This window comes from Lissotriton helveticus, chromosome 8 (genome assembly GCF_964261635.1).
Source record: "Lissotriton helveticus chromosome 8, aLisHel1.1, whole genome shotgun sequence".
NCBI lineage: Eukaryota > Metazoa > Chordata > Amphibia > Caudata > Salamandridae > Lissotriton > Lissotriton helveticus.
Window position 1 is genome coordinate 754,541,199 of NC_136069.1, and position 20,080 is coordinate 754,561,278.

The 20,080-nt window shown below is 51.3% G+C and overlaps 1 protein-coding gene across 4 annotated transcripts in view; it reads left to right on the forward strand.

Annotated features, from left to right (window-relative positions):
• Positions 1 to 714: 714 nt before the first annotated feature.
• Positions 715 to 20,080, forward strand: part of GPR143 (G protein-coupled receptor 143) — a 367,151-nt gene continuing 347,785 nt past the window's right edge. For 2 of the 4 annotated variants that reach the window (XM_078657597.1, XM_078657598.1), the window contains exons 1-2: positions 722 to 1,362; positions 2,901 to 3,010. In XM_078657597.1, coding sequence (XP_078513723.1) covers positions 1,104 to 1,362; positions 2,901 to 3,010 — 369 coding nt within the window. In that variant the 5' untranslated portion in view covers positions 722 to 1,103. Of the gene's footprint in view, positions 1,363 to 2,900; positions 3,011 to 20,080 lie in introns of all 4 variants that reach the window. The other 2 variants (XM_078657595.1, XM_078657596.1) reach the window with 2 other exon arrangements.

The window sequence follows — 20,080 nt, forward strand, 5'->3', positions numbered from 1 at the left end:
TGTGTGGTGTTATTTCATACGAAAGATATAGGTTGGGTGTAAATATGAAGAGTAAAATTTGAAAATCTACATCAAAATTAAACGGATGTATGACGTTACAACGCATACTTTTACCACGCATGCCTTTACAACGCGGTTTTTACATCGCAAACCTTTACAACGCATAGCGCTTAGAGGTGCTGGATAGTGGTAAGTATAATTTTCTATTCCAACTCCAGTCCCCGTGGACACTAGGGAAGGTGTTGGATAGAAAATTAAACTTATTCCCTATCCTAGAGCGCCCCCCAGCGCAATGCGTTGTAATGGTTTGCGTTGTAATGCCTGCGTTGTAATGGTAGTGCGTGGTAAAAGTTTCGTTGTAAACGTTGTTTACCAAATTAAACACACCAAAAACCAGTTCGATATTTGTTGCAAAAATATATTAGACTTAGTTTAACACAAGTCAGAGTTAAAAAAAAAAAAGATTAAAACGCCCTGGCTGAGAATGTGTAGACATATGGAGTGAGATTCTATTTTCCCAATATTTACCTGACGCGTGGAAAAAAAATATGTTGACATAAATATACTTCAAGTATACACAATAAAGAAAGAGACAATAGAGAAGTCTTAGATCACATGTTTCTGCCCTGACAGTCTTCAAAGGCCCTGCAGCAAATTCACTCAGAGGAGCTGGCACGCGGGTCTCATTAGTGCTTGAAGTGTTCCTGCATGCTCTTTGGCTGACACACATACGACACAAAACGTCCTCGTTTGGGGCGTGTGGTTCAGAGGCGGGGGGAGCCCCCAGTCCTTTCATGGCTCCAGAGTGACGGAGTCCCGGCGTCGGAGCTGAGGGGCAGGACAGACAGCTTCACAATAGCCCAGGAGCACGCGCAGCATCAGCCCCGGCCCCCTCCTCCAGCAGCAAGGAACAGGAGACGCGCCCCGAGGGGGATTAAGAGCACATGATCGGCAGCCCTGCTCCCCGTGATGCCGCTCAGTGCCGGGTGACGGGACAGGAATGAGCAGGGCGGGCGCCTCCCTGCCTCACCGCTGCCGCCGCCGCCTCTTTCCTCCTTCCCCTGCGCGCTGAGCAGGCAGCCGCCTCGGCTCCCCCGTCAACCATGGCCTCCCCGCGGCTCGAGACCTTCTGTTGCCCCAACCGGGACCCGGCCACGCACCTGGTGCTGACCTCGAGGCCGGAAGTGTTCAGCGGGCTGTGCCTGGCCAGCGCTTCCCTGGGGCTGCTGCTCACCACCATGCAGCTGCTGCCCAAGAAGAAGATGAGCTATCGCAAGCTGGGGCGCGCGAGCCTTCCCCGCGCCTCATCCTCCTCCAGGATCTTGCTCATGGTCTGCGTCTGCGACCTGCTGGGCTGTCTGGGTAAGAGGCCACCGCTCCTGGGGCAGGGACACGCAGCTCGCCTCCGTCACCCCCACTGCACCCCAGATCCTGCTCACCTCACCAGGCAAAGGGCCACCTTTGATGCAATTCTGCTTTGAATATTTCTCCCTAATGTGCTCGTGCAGTTTATTACTTTCTGGCTCAAGGTTGCAGTCTTCTCTGCACTAAGATTCTACTATATGCATTCATTCATGCAAGTGTGCAGTTGCTTTTCATCTGTTTTACGCAATTTTGTAACACGTGCAACTAACTCCTTTTGATATTCTGCATTAATTCTCATGTTCTCTAGTGCAATTCTGCACATAGTGCATGCCATTCTGAAAAGCTAACACTCCTACCCAGTGCGGTTATGCAATCGTTTTGGTTTTTTGCTCACGAGCGCCCTTCTGTAGTTTCTCTGTTTCTAATTCAACTTCTGAAAAAGTCGGTAAAAGTCATGCTACAAAGTTTTCGTGCTGATCATGTGCTACTTTGAGTGCGCCACACCTCTTTATGAGTTAATTTCTCCTTGGCTAACTCCGCGCTTTCCTTCCAGCCTCTCACGTGCAAGCGAGCACACTCGCTCACTCAATCTAGAGAACGAATGCAGCATGACAGGAGTCACATATAATGCCGGAAAACTCCAAAGGGCGTGAAATAAAATATAGTGATAACTTTGACTTCCCTGAGCCTCTTTCATCTCTGTGCCCCGGCGCCACTGCACCTGCTACACCAGTGAAAGCTATTCCCCTGAACACACGTCATCAAATGCACAACTTAATTTTAGTTGAAACCGATATAATTCTGCATATTGTATGTTCTATTCGGTCTGGGTAGAAATTAGACCTTTTATCTAACATTTACTCTGCTGGGACAGGAAGCAAACTTTAGTGGCTTGGTAGTATCGACCATGTCCCTCATGAGATGGCTATGGAGCTGTTTTTATCCCAGAGGTGCTGAAGGCTCGTAGCCGAGCGGCAGGCCCATGCCAGCGTGTTCTCCGGCCCTTAAATGTACAAACCGAACTCCCTCTGCCCTGTGCCCAGCTGCAGCAGAGGTTCCCTCTCATTGGTTTAACCACACGAATAACTGGTGTACTTGTAGCACCCCTTTGCGGATGCGCCTTCGCTGAGGGGTAAAACCCCGTGCTTACATGTTCATTTAGAAATGGTCTAATTCAGGCTTTGCAAACACAAGGAGATGATGGACGGAGCGCTGAAACTTTTCAGACAATCACCACCAGTCACAGAACTGGGTTAAATCCATCATCATTATTTAGCTCACTTTGCCACCTTACTTCAGACACAGCTATATGCAAATCAGTCTTGACCCTGTTCCTCATGGTAACAGTCCAGCCCGAACTGCCAAGCCATTACCTGGACCGGAAACAGGCATCCTGGGCTAACATTCCGGCTTGACCAATGGCAAAAGATATCTGTGTGCATTTGCTGTAGTGCTGTAAAGTTGAACCTTTTGCCTGTGTTCAGGCGCTGTAAATAACAGGCAATTCTGATGGGAGTTTTTGTTCTGCTCCACAGGAATAGTAATCAGGTCGTCGGTCTGGTTGGGCGCGCCGACGTTTATTGGAAACATCTCTCTTGTGAATGGAACTAGTACGTGGCCAACGGCCTTCTGTGTGGGGAGTGCGGTAGGTACTATCATATAACATTTTTCTTTACATGGGAGTCTGTAATTTTTGTTCAGAAGCCTATCTAATTTCTTCATAATACATCGGATTACAATCCCTGTAAAAAACCTGTCTCTAATTTCTTTGTAATATAAGGAGTGCTGCAATGCCTGTATACAAATCTATATCTATAACCTCAGAACTCAACTGTACACTAACATATTTTGGTTGACTTCTGACATCACAATTGCTGCCCTAGCAGCTGAGGGAAAAGGCAGGTCAGTCAGGTCACACACAGAGCATGATTAAAGCAGATGTTTATAGAAAAAGGAAAGGTTGCTTTTAGTTTTTCTGTTCTATTTTTCAAGTTTACATTCACAAGAATAAGGAGGTATTTATAAGAACTTGCTTATCTTATGCACTCCTTAGGTAATTATAGAACATTTATAATCTTTCTGCATGGCTATACACATGCCAAGCTACTGCATTTTTTAAAACTGCCTATCATTAAACTGGTTCTATTATCATTTTGCAACAAATATCTAACAGCTTATCACATGTGTTTCATTTTGCACTATAGATTCTATTTTTCTTCTTTATATTTGCAAACTTGCTTTCGCTTTCATATGAAAGAGCTACACACCAAGGATTTAAGTGGTGAGTGGGAAAGGTGATAGTGTGACCATGTATTATATGGGATAAAGGACCCATTGCCATACATGATAAGGATATTGCAAGTCACCTTGGAGTTTCATAACCTTATAAAAGAACTTGGTCTTCAGCCTCATTCCTCTATATGGTCATGAAATGCCTCCGAGACTTACAATATCCTTATAATTTACTTCAGGCGGTACTTATCCCATATATAAAGATAGGCTTCTGCATTCTTTGTATAAAAACTGTCTCTAATTTCTTTACAATATACAACTTGTGACAAACCTGGAAGCTTATTATAAAGAAATGAAGTTAAAACTCAACTGTAATAACTTATTATAGTTGAGTTTTGATATCAATTGAAAATGCAGGTCACATAGCATAATTAATGTAGCTGTTGAAGAAACAAAACAAAACATTGCTTTTCTTTCTTATCTGTTTTTTCGAAGCTGTATAGTGACAAGCAGAATGGAGATATTTATGAAACGTTCATTTTTTGCACTCCTTATGGTATTTATTGAAGATTTTCAATCTTTCTTCATGTTTCTACACATTCTGAGCAACTTCACATTTTTTTGTTTAAAAAACGGACTTGTATTAAACTTATTCTAATATCTTTTTTCCAACAGATAACTAACAGCCTTTTTGATGTGTTTAACATTGCATTAGAGATTCTATTTTGATTTTTCACGTTTGCAAACATGCTCTCTCTTTCATATGAATGAGCTAGTCATCAAGGATTTAAGTGGTTTGTTGGAAAGTGATGGTGCAACTAGCTAGTGTAAGGAAAAATGTACCCCTTGCGATACATGATAAAAATATTACAAGTCATCTCAAAGTTTCATAACCTTATTGTTAGAATCCCAGTTAGGCCCAGACTGCACCAGTGGTCAGAGACAATGCACCAGCTGCATACATTTCAAAAAGAGGTCAGGAGCCTCACAGAGCACCTGGATGATGCGGAAGGGACGCTTGAGGCATAACAGTGTGCGCATAATTTTGGTGCCTTAAAAGACTGAGGGCCAGAGTGCCGAACTCTTTGTTGAAAATGGCATCTAGAAATGGTGCTGAGTAACCGGGCTTCGATGATCGGGTGATGCCCCGAAGCCAGCCCCAGGATGCTTGTTTCCGGTCCAGGGAGGACCTGGCTTGGCAGTTTAGGCTGATCTGTTCCCATGAGGCACATGGTCAAGACTGATTTGCATATGGCTGGGTCCAAACTGGGGTGAAGTGGTGAGCAAAAGAATGATGGATTAAACCCAGATCTTTGTGACTGGGGGTGAATGTTTGCATTGTTCAGCATTCCGTCCATCAATTGTTCCTTTTGCTTTTGTCACCCTAAGTGGGAAGAATATGCCTAGACGTGGGTCCCGTGCTCACTGCGCCACTGGATTCAAGCTAGCCTGGCTGATGAGGGGTAATGCTCCGAAACTGGTCCGAGGATGCTTGTTTCTGGTCCAGCAAGGACCTGGCATGGCAGGACGAGCTCGACTGTTCCTATGAGTATAAGGGTCAAAACGTATTTGCATTCAATGGGTCCAAACTGGGGTGGCATGGTGAGCAAAAGAACAATGTATTAATCCCAGATCCTTGTGCCTGGGGGTGAATATTTTCATTGTTCAGCAATTTCGTCAATCAATTGTTCCTTTTGGTTTTGTCGTCCTAAGTGGAAGGGTATGCACAGATGTGGTCCCAGTGCTCACCTCGCCACTGGATTCAAGCTAGCTTGGATGATAAGGGGTGATGCCCCGAAACCAATCCCAGGATGCTTTTTTTCCAGTCCAGGGAGTACCTGGCTTGGCAGTATGGGTTGGGTCAAGACGGATTTGCATATGTCTGGGGTCAAACTTGGGTGGCATGGTGAGGAAAAGAACAATGGTTTAAACCGAAATCCTTGTGACTGGGGGTGAATTTTTGCATTGTTCAGCATTCCATCTCTCAATTGTTCCTTTTGATTTTGTCGTCTTCTATCAGGCAGACTGAGAGGATTCCATCAATAGGATTCTGGAGGTCTTTGGGGTGTTCGGGCAGTACTCGAGTCTCCATATAAATTGGGCCAATTCCTGTCTTTACACCCCGGCGGGATGTGCCCACAGAGAGAAGTGGAAATGCCCCATACAGTGGGAAAGAGTCGGATTTTGGTACATATGCATATACATCACCCGCAATAGTAATCTCTTTTACTCCCATAACTTCTGTAGGCTGCTGGGGAATATAAAAGAGACATGAGCCAGTGGAGGCGTTTCACTCTGTCTTTATTGTGCATGGCAGCTCTGTATAAAATAATTTACTTGCCAACATTTCTGTATGCACTGCAGAACTCCCCGTTTGAGGTCCCTGAAAATGTTTTCACATCGGTGGATGCAGACACAGGCTCCTGCTATTCCAAAGTAGAGTGCCATGCATTTCGTCTGAGACCCTCACAAGAAAGGTGGCGGAGGAGATGAGTTGCTTTGCCAAACCTCTGCTTGTACTATTGGGCAACACAATTGCAACCAGCTCCGCACTGCCTTGCTGCAGTGACCATGTATGCAGAGGGAGCCACTTTAGAACTATTTGTTGCCAGGACTGTAAGGGGCCACCATTTTGAGGGAAAGTGTAGAAGAGAAGTCTGAGCCTCAGCAGAGAGTACTGCAGCAACTCAGTATGCCAAAAGGGGTTGCCAGTACTCGCATCTCCAGAAATTCGGGTTGTCACCCAGGCAGAAGATGGCGGAGTTGACAGGCGAGTCAAGTCCGCACAACAAAATCGGCACCTCACTGCACCCATGAGGACCACGAAACACGCCACATAAAAATGTGCACCCTTGCTAAGCTCCAGTCAGGAGCTGGAGGATCAAATATCATTCTTGTGAGGGGAAGAGTAACCTACCTCATCTTCGAGGAGCTTGGACAGCTCCAGTCACTGGAACAAGCCGGCAGAGCAGCTCAAGAGAGAGGGCTTGCGCCTGTCAGGTTGCTGCTGCATGCATCGCAGGTAGCCTGCCTTCGCCAAACAGGATCTGGACTTGTTTAATTTTTATTTAATTTTTAATTCAGTTTTAGTGCAATCAACAAACCTATAAACACATAACTACTCCCTCCGCCATCCCCCATTCGTCGGCACATCCCCCTCCAGACATACAGACCCTTGAATGTACTTCCCACAATCCAGCCACAATGTGCTATCAACAGGTCCCATAATACCAATCTCAGTTTTTGTGACTCCAATATGATCCTTCTTCCTCCCTTCTTGCTCATTGTCCCACAAGACGGTGTCCATCCCCTTCCAAGACCCCACACTTTAGTGAATGCTTTCGGGCAACCACGTGCAATGTATATTTCTCTTCAAACCTCATACACCAGTTCATATTAGACTCCCATTGCGCCCACCACTTACTTCCCTATTTTTGTTATATGTCTCTCTATCCCTTCATCAGGGCCACATTGCAGAAGAGGAGCATATACCTATCAAACGTCTGTTCGCCAAAGATCCCTCAAATAATTATCTTGGCCTTCAGTTCCAATGGTTCTCCTAAGACCTGAGAGATCCTACAATGGACATCCTCCAACAAAATGCATATTTTGGGAGAGGCATATAAAGTGTGCACTAGAGTGACTCTCTGCTCACATCCCCACAGGCACCAATGCTTCCTATGCATTGCAAACAATCTAGTCCTGGTGTACTACGCTCTGTGCAAGTTCTTGAACTGGACCAACCTAAAACTGCTTGAATCACCACTTTCCCAGAGTACCTATAGGTCTCCCTCCACTTGTCGTCCTCCAATCCTCCCAGGACCCCTTCCCATTTCTCACCCAGCCTCTGTAACAGGTGAGCACTATTGGCCAGAAGTGTGTTGTAAAAAGCAGAAATCACATGTCAGTGGTGGTGGGGGCTCCCAAGACCTATACTTCCATGGACTCTCTTCCGGTATCTCTGCTGTGGGGGTAATATAAGCCCTGAGGCGGTATCACACCTTGTGGTATATAAAGTACTGTCCCCTCGACTGGTTTATACTGGGATTGAAGTTCATGAAATGGCAACATTTCTTGGTTTTCCCATACAGCACCCAGTTTTTATATACCTATCAAATCCTACTTTCTGTGGCCCTCAACTCCCTGCAATAGTGCCAATCCCTCCGCCTCCCATAGCAGAGTCGCCAGGGTAAGCACTCCCCACCAACTCAGTTGCGTGGTTGCTTTTATCCAGGAGTCAACCATGGCAGTCAGAGCTGCTAATCCTCGTGGGCTTTTCTTCATATTGATCAATCTCATATACCTCTGTGGCTTCAAGGACCTGCTGTCTGTCCAAAGTTGCAAAGGTTGCAAACATGATACTTCTTTCATATGAAAGAGCTACGCACCAAGGATTTAAGTGGTTTGTGGAAGAGTGCTGGTGTGACCATGCATTATAAGGAATAATGTATTGTACATGATAAGGATATTGCAAGTCATCTTGGAAATTCATAACTTTACAAAGGAATTCATCCTTCTGCCTCGTTCCTCTGTTAGGTCATGGAACTCCTCAGTAACTTGCAATATCCTTATAAAGTATGGCAGGGAATCTTTATTCCATCTATTACAGTAGAGCTGTGACACCTCTAGTTATCGTTAATAATGAAACGGTAGGTGCTCATCTGTAATAATGCATTTGAGTTGTATGCCTGCTTTTAGGGCCAACAACCAAGGGCAGTGTCAGGTCACAAATTATCAGGTAGCTGCACTTTAAACAATAAAAAAGAAGAATGTCTTTTACTCTCTGATCTGATGTTAGGTCTTGCCTAAGATCAGAGATGTGCTATCTCTTGTGAGACATGTTGTTAGGTTACAGTAGGCTTAGAGCCTGTCCATTGCTTACTATTGATTGGCTTCACTAACACTCATTTGCTTGCTTCTTATTTGTCAGCATCTACAGAAATTCTTCTTTTCGTATCTGCCCCTCCCTAAGTGCATGAATGCATTCCTTTATGTCATTCCAATGTTTATTTTTCAGGCACAACATTTTCTTTTTTTTAAGCACTCTGTGAGTGTGCATCTGTTTTCCAACTGTCTCCCTCGTGTAGTTCTGTCCCCTCCATGCCCCTATTTCTGTTGCCCGCCCACTCTCAATTACCTCTTTGCTTCCCCATCGCCAACCACTCACCCTCCATGGTCCATGTGTTTCCCCATCCCCTCCTGCCCACCCTCATTTGTCTGTGTCTTTCCCCAGTCCCACCGCACTCGGTTGTCTGTGTGCTTCCCCAGCCCCAGCCCCCCAACCTCCATTCCAAGTGCTTCCCCATCCCATCCTGCCCACCCTCCCTTGTCTGCTTGCTTGTCCCAGCCCCTACTGCTCACCCTCTGTTGTCATTTCCCTACTCCAGTCCCTCTCGCATAACCTCTGTTGTCAGCTTGTTCCTCCAGCCCTTCACTACCGCTCTCTGTTGTCAGCTTGCTGTCCCAGCTACTCCCACCCACTACTGTTGTCAGCGTCCTCTCCCAGCCCCTCCTGCCCAACCACCACTGTCAGCTTGTCCTCCCAGCCCCTTCCCTTTCATAGCGTTTACCATTCATCACTGTTGTTTGTAACTTAATTTTTAGTAATAACGCTCCACTGCTCGCCCCAACCTCACCCTGCTTAAATTTGTTTTTGTTGCTGCCATTTTTGTTGTTGTGCCGTCCCAGCCCATCCCTCCAACACGCTCCCGCCTCCCAGCTGACCCTCCCTCCCACTGATAGTATAGGTTGACCCTACCCCCTCAGAGAGCTGTGACCGTCCTGACCCGTGCAGAAGTGGTCTCTCCCCTCACTCCTCCTGGGTATCGTAGCGCTATTCCAACGCTGCTTGTGCTCTGTGCTTTCATCTTACAAAAATTCATAGCGCCGCATTGTGCTTTAATCGTGCTCTGATCAAAGCGCTGCTTTGTGATTTCATTCTGCCCAAAATCGTAGCGCCGCATTGTGCTTTATTCGTGCTCTGATCATAGCGCTGCTTTGTGATCTTTCATAGCGTTTACCATTCATCACTGTTGTTTGTAACTTCATTTTTAGTAATAACGCTCCACTGCTCGCCCCAACCTCACCCTGCTTAAATTTGTTTTTGTTGCTGCCATTTTTGTTGTTGTGCCGTCCCAGCCCGTCCCTCCAACACGCTCCCGCCTCCCAGCTGACCCTCCCTCGCCCCTCCCCCTCCACTATCTATATATGTCAGAACAGCTGACACGCAGCGTTCACGCGCAGCAGTCGCGCCCCTTGCGCGCCGAAGGTGCGCCAAAGGTAAGCCCGTCTGCGCCCGTCCGCGCCTGGACCGCGCCCAGCGCCAGACCCCCTGGTCCCCGCCTTACCCACCCCACTCGCTTTACGTATGACGCCGAAACTCTCCTCGCCCTTAACCCCGGACACACACCACAATGCTACGAAGCTGCCCCGGGACGTACCCACGGTTCCTTCACCTGCCGCTCCTGCAAATTTACCAGCGTTAAGACTCATACCACATCCACTAACCCCAAACACAGCTCCGACTCTAACCACCTGAAGTGCATCCTGCTGAACACCCGCTCGGTCCACAGACACGCCACTGAACTCTGGGATCTACTCGACACCACATCACCGGACGTCGCCTTCCTTACTGAAACATGGATGAACGCATCATCAACACCCGACATCGCCATTGCCATACCGGACAATTACAAGATCATCCGAAAAGACCGCACCGTCCAAACAGGAGGAGGCATCGCCATCGTCCATAAGAACACCATCAAAATCACGACCAGCTCCGACGATACCCTTACAACCGCCGAACACCTCCACTTCCAGATCCACACCGACCCTAGGACCACACTCAGAGGCACCCTCATCTACAGGCCTCCAGGAACCCGTAAACAATTCAGCGAAGTCATCACTGACTTCATCAGTCCACATGCCCTCGCCTCCGAGAACTACATTCTACTAGGAGACCTCAACTTCCACCTGGAAAAGAAAAACGACAGCAACACCACCACCCTTCTTGACAACCTGGCCAATCTCGGCCTCAAACAACTTGTTGACACCCCCACCCATGTAGCCGGACATACGCTCAACCCAATCTTCACCTCCAGCAAACACATCTCCTTCGATCACACCACAGCTCTCCATTGGACGGACCACTGTTGTGTTCACTTCAGCTACATAACCACCTCGACCCACAACCCCCCACAACCTATCCCACGGAGAAAATGGAACAAAATCACCACCGACCAACTCCTCACATCGCTTAAACAGAACCCACCCGCCCTCTCATCGGACCCAAACCAAGCTGCCATCAAATTCAAACAATGGATCACTCACAGCGCTGACGAATTAGCACCTTTGAAAAACCATCACACCAAACAAAACAACAAAAAGGCCCCTTGGTTCAACGATGACCTTAAGAAATCCAAGAAGCTATGCCGTACTCTCGAGAAAACATGGAGAAAAAACCCAACCACCGACAACATGACCACCTTCAAGTCAGCCACCCGCAAACACCACCAGCTGATTCGATCCACCAAGAAATCAGCATTCAAGAATCGACTCGACAACAACGCCCATAACAGCAAGGAACTATTCAACATCGTCAAAGAATTCACCAACCCCACCGCAGCCTCAAATGACATCACTCCCTCCCAAGACCTCTTCGTCTCGTTATCCCCCTTCTTCTACAACAAAATTGCCGACATACATAACAGCTTCGAAAACAGTTCCAACGAACAATCCTCTCCTCCCCCCTCTGAACCTAAACCGCCCTCTAACAACCTCAGCGCCTGGAACCCAATCACCACTGAAGACACCATCCGCCTAATGAACTCCATTCACTCTGGCTCACAACCGACCCCTGTCCCCACCACATCTTCAACAAAGCAGACTCCATCATCGCACCCCATCTCCGTGATGTCATCAACTGCTCCTTCAACTCTGCTACCTTCCCAGAAAGTTGGAAACATGCCGAAGTCAGCGCCCTCCTGAAGAAACCCACAGCAGACCCCTCTGAACTTAAAAACTACCGCCCCATATCCCTCCTCCCATTCCCGGCCAAAGTCATTGAGAAAGCCGTCAATAGCCAACTTGCCGCCTTCCTCGAATCCAACAACTCCCTCGATCCCTCATAGTCCGGCTTTCGAGCCAAACACAGCACCGAAACCACCCTCATCGCAGCAACAGACGACATCCGAACACTTCTAGACAACGGAGAAACAGTGGCCCTCATTCTACTCGACCTCTCCGCCGCCTTCGACACTGTCTGTCACAGCACCCTCATACAACGCCTCAGCAACATCGGCATAAAAAGAAAAGCCTTGGACTGGATCATCTCGTTCCTAGCTGGGAGAACTCAGAAAGTCCAACTTCCCCCATTCAAATCAGAGGCCACCGAAGTCATCTGCGGTGTACCACAAGGATCATCACTCAGTCCCACCCTCTTCAACGTTTACATGAGTCCACTCGCTTCCATCGCGCGTCAACACAACCTCAACATCATCTCCTACGCTGACGACACCCAGCTGATCCTTTCCCTCACCAAAGACCCCAACACCGCCAAAACCAATCTTCACGAAGGCATGAAAGAAGTAGCCATATGGATGAAAAACGGCCGCCTAAAACTTAACTCAGACAAAACGGAAGTGCTCATCCTAGGATCATCCCCCTCTGCCTGGGACGACTCATGGTGGCCTTCGGATCTGGGCTCTGCACCCATACCCACAGACCACGCACGTAACCTAGGCTTCATCCTAGACTCCTCACTCTCGATGACCAGACAAGTCAACGCCGTCTCATCCTCCTGCTTCAACGTACTTCGTATGCTCAAAAAAATCTTCCATTGGATCCCCACCGAGACAAGAAAAACTGTCACCCACGCACTGGTTACGAGTCGACTAGACTACGGAAACACCCTCTACGCCGGAATTACAACCAAATTACAGAAAAAACTCCAACGCATCCAAAACGCATCAGCGAGACTCATTTTGGACATCCCTCGCCAAGATCACATTACCGGCCACCTGAAAGACCTCCACTGGCTTCCCGTCAACAAGAGAATAACATTCCGTCTCCTCACCCACGCACACAAGGCCCTCTACAAACTAGGACCCGAAATCAATCAATCAATCAATCAATCAAGGCATTTATAGAGCGCACTACTCACCCGGAGGGTCTCAAGGCTCTTGGGGGGGGTGGGGTGCTGCTTCTGCTCGAACAGCCAGGTCTTGAGCTTCTTCCTGAAGGAGAGGTGATCTTGGGTCAGGCGGAGGTCGGTAGGGAGGGTGTTCCAGGTCTTGGCGGCCAGATAGGAGAAGGACCTTCCTCCTGTTGTCGCTCTTCGGATGCGGGGGACGGCGGCGAGGGCGTGGTTGGTCGATCGGAGGTGGCGTTTGGGAGCGTAGAAGTTGAGGCGGTTGTTGAGGTAGCTCGGGCCTTGGTCGTGTAGGGCTTTGTGTGCGTGGGTGAGGAGACGGAAGGTGATTCTCTTGTTGACGGGGAGCCAGTGCAGGTCTCTCAGGTGTCCGGAGATGTGGCTGCGTCGGGGGATGTCGAGGATGAGTCTGGCTGAGGCGTTCTGGATCCGCTGGAGTCTCTTCTGGAGCTTGGCGGTGGTTCCGGCGTAGAGGGCGTTGCCGTAGTCTAGTCGGCTGGTGACGAGGGCCTGGGTGACCGTCTTCCTGGTCTTGGTGGGGATCCACCGGAAAATCTTTCGTAGCATGCGCAGGATGTTGAAACAGGACGCGGAGACGGCGTTGACTTGTCTGGTCATGGAGAGGGAGGAGTCCAGGATGAAGCCCAGGTTGCGTGCGTGGTCTGTCGGTTTGGGTGCGGTGCCCAGGGCGGGGGGCCACCAGGAGTCGTCCCAGGCGGAGGGCGAGGAGCCCAGGATGAGGACTTCCGTCTTGTCTGAGTTCAGTTTCAGGCGGCTGGTCGTCATCCACTCGGCTACGTCTTTCATCCCTTCGTGGAGGTTGGTTCTGGCGGCGGCGGGGTCGTTGGTCAGGGAGAGGATCAGCTGGGTGTCGTCGGAGATGATGTTGAGGTTGTGCTGGCGTGCGATGGCCGCCAGGGGGCTCATGTAGACGTTGAAGAGGGTGGGGCTGAGCGAGGAGCCCTGAGGAACGCCGCAGATGACTTCCGTGGCTGCCGATCTGAACGGTGGTAGGCGGACTCTCTGTGTCCTTCCAGCGAGGAAGGAGATGATCCACTCCAGTGCCTTCTCCTGGATTCCGATGTTGCTGAGGCGCTGCACTAGGGTGCGGTGGCAAACAGTGTCGAACGCCGCGGAGAGGTCTAGGAGGATGAGGGCCGCTGTTTCCCCGTTGTCCAGCAGGGCTCGGATGTCATCGGTGGCAGCGATGAGGGCGGTCTCGGTGCTGTGGTTGGCTCGGAAGCCAGACTGTGAGGGGTCGAGGGATCCATTCGTCTCGAGGAAGGCGGCCAGCTGCTTGTTGACGGTCTTCTCGATGACTTTGGCTGGGAACGGGAGGAGCGAGATGGGGCGGTAATTCTTGAGTTCGGTGGGGTCCGCTGTTGGTTTCTTTAGTAGAGCGCTGAGTTCGGCGTGCTTCCAGCTCTCAGGGAAGGTGGCTGTGTCGAAGGAGGTGTTGATGATGTCCCGCTGGTGGGGTGCGATGATAGCGTCTGCCTTGTTGAAGACGTGGTGGGGGCAGGGGTCGGTCGGAGATCCGGAGTGGATAGAGTTCATCGTGCAGATGGTGTCTTCTGTGTTGATCTGGGTCCAGGCGCTGAGGGTGGTGGTGGGGGGCGTTGGTGCGGTCGTGGGGAGCGTTGTTCGTGGGCTGAAGCTGTTGTGTATGTCAGCGATCTTGTTGTGGAAGTAGGAGGCGAGGGAGTTGCAGAGGTCTTGCGAAGGGGTGATGTCGTTGTTTCCGGCGTTGGGGTTGGAGAGCTCTTTCACGATGTTGAAGAGTTCCTTGCAGTTGTGTGCGTTGTTGTCCAATCGGTCCTTGAATGCTGTTTTCTTGGTGGCGTGGATCAGTTGATGGTGCTTCCGGGTGGCGAGCTTGAGGGTGGTCATGTTGTCCGGTGTTGGCTCCCTTCTCCAGGCTTTCTCGAGGGCTCGGCAGTTCTTTTTGGAGTTCTTGAGTTCGTCGGTGAACCATGGGGCCTTCTTGCTGCCGGGTCTGCTAGGCGGGGTCCTCAGTGGGGCGAGGTCGTCTGCGCAGTTGCTGATCCACTTGAGGTTATCGGCGGCCTGGCTGGGGTTCGCTGAGCTGGCGGGAGGGTGCTGGCTCAGGGAAGCGGCGAGCTGGTCTGCCGTGATCTTGTTCCAGTTTCTTCGAGCAACCTGTTGCTGGTGGTGGTGGATCGTGGTCCTTCTGAAGCTGAAGTGGACGCAGCTGTGGTCCGTCCAGTGGAGTCCAGTGGCGTGGCTGAAGATGATGTCTTTGCTGGATGAGAAGACGGCGTCGAGTGTGTGTCCGGCGAGGTGGGTGGGGGTGGTCACCAGCTGCTTAAGTCCGAGGTTGGCGAGGTTGTCAAGCAGGGTGGTGGTGTTGCGGTCGTTGTTGTTCTCCAGGTGGAAGTTGATGTCCCCCAGGAGGATGTAGTCAGCGGAGGGGAGGGCATGCGGGCAGATGAAGTTGGCGATGTCTTCACTGAATTGTGTGCGTGGTCCCGGGGGTCGGTAGATGAGGGTGCCTCTGAGGGTGGTTTTGGGTCCGTGTGGATCTGGAAGTGCAGGTGTTCGGCGGTTTTCAGGGTGTCGTCGGTGTTGGTCGTGATGCGGATGGTGTCCCTGTAGATGATGGCGATGCCTCCTCCAGTCTGGTTGCCGCGGTCTCTTCGGGTGATCTTGTAGCCCTCTGGGATGGCGATGGCGACGTCGGGCGCTGAGGAGTCGTTCATCCAGGTTTCCGTGAGGAAGGCGACGTCAGGAGCCGTGGTGTCGAGGAGGTTCCAGAGTTCGATGGCGTGTCTGTGGACGGAGCGGGTGTTGAGCAGGATGCACTTGAGGTGGTTGCTGTTGGTGTTCGGCTTGGCGGGTGCTGGAGCGGGGCAGGTCTGGTTGCAGGAGAACTTGCAGGCGTGGCAGCTGAAGGGTCCGTGGGTTCGCCTCGGGGTGGCTCGGTAGCATCCCGGGATTCGGCCGGTGTTGAGTGCGTTGAGGGTGGCGGCGTCGTACGTCCGGTGGGTGGGCTGGGGTCTGCGGGAGCCAGGGGTCCTGGCGCTGGGCGCGGTCCGGTCGCGGACGGGCGCAGACGGGCTTACCTTTGGCGCGCCTTCGGCGCACAATCGGCGCGCCCGCTGCGCGTGACCACTGCGCGTTCGCCCGGTCACCATATATGGCGAAGTGCGAGGGAGGGCGGAGCAGCTGGGAGGCGGGAGCGGGGAGGGCACAGAAAGAAAAAAGGGGCGTGGTTATCGGCGGAGGCGGGAAGCGGGGAGCGAGGAGACCGGGGGGAGCGTCAACAGGGGGACAGGCGAGGAATCAACAATAGTACAATACAATCCAAATGCAAAAACAATTTCAAACAGGAAAAAAGGGGCACACAGCAAGGAAAACGGGGAGCCTACAGTAGCAGAAGCAGCGAGCACAGCGCTAGACCGCAGGAGACCACGCCGCTTGGTGGCAGAGGGCGTGGTCACACGGCGGCGGCAAGGTCAGCGAGGCAGGCGGGTGGCGGGAGGCACACGCAGCCGCTGGTGGCCGTGCGGCGCGGGGGGTGTCCTAAGCTAGGTCACACTCACCTGCGTCGCACGGTCGCCATATATGGCCAAGTGCGAGGGAGGGCGGAGCAGCTGGGAGGCGGGAGCGGGGAGGGCACAGAAAGAAAAAAGGGGCGTGGTTATCGGCGGAGGCGGGAAGCGGGGAGCGAGGAGACCGGGGGGAGCGTCAACAGGGGGACAGGCGAGGAATCAACAATAGTACAATACAATCCAAATACAAAAACAATTTCAAACAGGAAAAAGGGGCACACAGCAAGGAAAATGGGGAGCCTACAGTAGCAGAAGCAGCGAGCACAGCGCTAGACCGCAGGAGACCACGCCGCTTGGTGGCAGAGGGCGTGGTCACACGGCGGCGGCAAGGTCAGCGAGGCAGGCGGGTGGCGGGAGGCACACGCAGCAGCTGGTGGCCGTGCGGCGCGGGGGGTGTCCGAATGCCTCAACACTCGACTATCCTTCTACACACTCACCCACCAACTAAGATCCTCCAATCAAGGCCTCGCCGCAGTTCCGCGTATCCAAAGATCCACCATGGGAGGTAGTTCCTTCTCCTACTTGGCGGCCAAGACCTGGAACTCACTCCCCACTCACCTCCGCCTTACACAGAACCACATCTCCTTCAGAAAAGAACTTAAAACCTGGCTATTCGATAAATAATGAACCCCCCCCAAGCGCCTTGAGACCCTCTGGGTGAGTAGTGCGTTATACAAATTCTTGAACTTGAACTTGAACTTCCTCCCTCCTTTTTGTCACCTGGCTCTTCTATTTCCTCCATTGTCAGCTTGTTTCCCCAGCTCCTCCAATTCACCCACCCTCCACTGTCTACTTCCTTCCCACTGCCTCCAGCCCGCCCTGCGTTGTCAGCTTGCTTCTCCATCCCCTCTAGTCCACCGCCCATTGTCAGCTTGCTGCCCCAGCCTCTCTCACCGACTCTCGATTGACAGCTTTAATGGCCCATCTCAAGAACCCCCCTACATTGGCCTTGAAGCCCCTCCCACCTACCTTCTGTTGCGTGTGCAATTCCGCAGTCTGTCCCCCCACCCTCCGTTGTCCGTGTACTTACCTAGCCACTCTTGCCCACCGTCTGTTGTTTGTGTGCTTCCCCATTGTCTCTTGCATGCCCTCTCCCCTACCTGCGCCCCTCTCTACCACCCTCTCTGTTGTCGTGTCTCTCCAGCCCACTTCCCTGTTTGTGTTTTTTTGTAAATAAAAATGTGCAGTAGTGCTGGCCGCGTCATAATCCATTATAAAAAAAAATATTTTTTATAAATCTGCACAGCAGCCGCTCTGCTGTTCAACATGGGTGAAATCATTGCCAAAGCCAATAGCTCTCACAAGAGCGACCTATTGGCTGACAATGTTTGTTCTGAAATGAAGTGATCATCAGAAGGGAGATATTTATGACAACATGTTTAGGCCATTTCAGGGAAAACGGAATCTCTGTGCATATTCATACACATTTGGAGCTTTTGAATATATATATATTTTTTTTAAACCTTTATTGTACAGTTAAGGATATACAAATACGGGCCAACAACCGCTCAGGTAGGCCACGACACAATATAATAAGCTGATGTACCCGAAGAGCAGTGTGTCGGGGGGCACATTACATTTGTAGGTAAGCAGTCAATATGAGAACGGCCATATACGACAACCGAAAACAGGAGGAAAGAAGGTTAATTTTATATTAGGAAGTATAGCAGGATTAATTGCAGTGTATGGTCATCCGAATTCCCATAGCGGGCCATGAATCAGACAGCTAAACATAGGGGCATCGGAGAAAACTATCATCAGCAACAGTGTACATTAATTAGAACATATACGCCATATAACAAATCAATGTTCACCTAGGCCCGCCTTTAGGCACCCCACCAACCAACCCCATACTAAGAGTGAACGGAGGAACAAGAACAGCAGCAAGAAATACAATCATCCGCCATACTAACCCAAAGAAGAAGAAAAAAAGAAAATAAAAGGGGGAAAAGGGGGGAAAATGAAATAAATCAGAAAGGGAGAGAACGCCGCGCTGTGGCACGCGCCCCACAGCAACGGAGCACGCAAAAAGAGTGAGGGTACAGCCAGCGAGGTGAACACGCGAGTCGCAATAGCAATGTGGCAATGCAGTAGAAGGGAGAACAACACACCCCCAGTTACCATCCGCAATCGTACCATGGGAGACAAGCACAGACGCGGCGCTCCGATAAAGGGATACAAAAGAGCCATAGAACTAAAGGAAGAGGAAAAAGAGAAAAAAGCCCCCCACCCCACCCATCCCACCCTGCACCCCTGCAGAAGGCTACGGCCTATCCCCCCAGCAGCGTGCCTGTCGCCCTAAATCAGAACCCGAAATATAGAGAAGTCAAGAAGAAAGAATGGAATAAGAAGGCAAAAAAGAGGGGGGTAAGAACCCAAAAAGGAGGGGGGGGGAGGAGAGCATAAGACAAGTCGGGAGGCCCTAGCCTCCCGCCCACCCATACGAATATGCAACATCCAGACGAGATCGACACAACCCTAGATATTATAAACTTGTAAAGGAACCGTCCATAGTATCAGAAGCGGGGGCCATCAGCGTAGCAAGCTAGTAACCGGTAGTCCTCTGGGTGCAGCATCGGCTCATCCCTGGCCTGTCTTTGTCTTCACCACCATATACGATATAGCAAGGAAAGGCAAGCAGTTTAAGGGGAGCTGTTCCACGGTCTAAACAAACCAGGACTAGGGCACAAATCAAAGGGTTCCGGCAGCCAGCAATAAAACAGGGACCAGTCTCGGGAGTCCAGAACCCTCGACAGTAACACGGTGAGCAGCAAGATGTAGGAGTCTCGCCTCGCAGCACAGGAAAGTTGAGTCCCCCCTGCAGCACAACAGCAGGGCCTCCCCATAGTAGATCGGATCAGCGATCCATGACGTTCCTTGAACCCTCGAGCAGCATCCGAACCTGACATGGAGCCCATGCCCTCGCACTCCACATTCACAGCTGCCAGGAGAGACGGGGCAGCATTGGTGCAATCTTGTCTACGCACAGCGGAAGCACTCCTTGTAGTGACCAAGGGGGACAAAACAACGCCATCACAAAGTCGAGGGGTGTCCATGGGGAACGGTCCTTCAAAGATGGCGGCGGACCGCCCAACCCCCACAGGGGCACCGGGGGCCAAGGCCGCACGCAAAGACTGCAGGGCAGCCAAAACATCGCCGATCGTGGGCTCACGTTCATATGACCAGGCCCCTGCACACGCCAGCGACACAGATCCGTCGCCCCGATGAAATCCGAGTTCCTGGGCGTCAGCCGCCATCTTGTGGGTTCAGCTGCGACACCACACTCCACGACGCCCGGGCCGGGCTCTCACGCAGGGACACCGCCGGGGGTCACCGGGACACGCTAATGGCAATCTTGGTGCAGAAAGAGCGCCAACAAACTCGGGGGCCCGCTGTTCGATCACCCGAGGGCGCCTCCCGTCGGCTCCGAGCGCAGGGCTTCAAGATGGCCGAACAGGGCATCAAAGGGGGGTCATCCTGCACAGACCTCCCACCTCCACGGTGCTACGTGCTCCAACAAGGGGTCCACCGGCCGCCGGACCGGCCCGGCCAGGATCCACCGGTCTATTCGCACAATGGCCCTCACAGCCGGCTCCGCCCCCGCTCCGGGGGCCGCCGCAGACACCGCAGCACCGGCTGACCTACACAGGCAAGTCCCCGGTCTCTACACCGCAAAGGCCCCGGAGCAAGCAAGAGCCCAGCAGCGGATCCACAGCACGCATGGGCCCCCGGGCCAGACGGTGAGTACCAGCGTTGCTTCCCC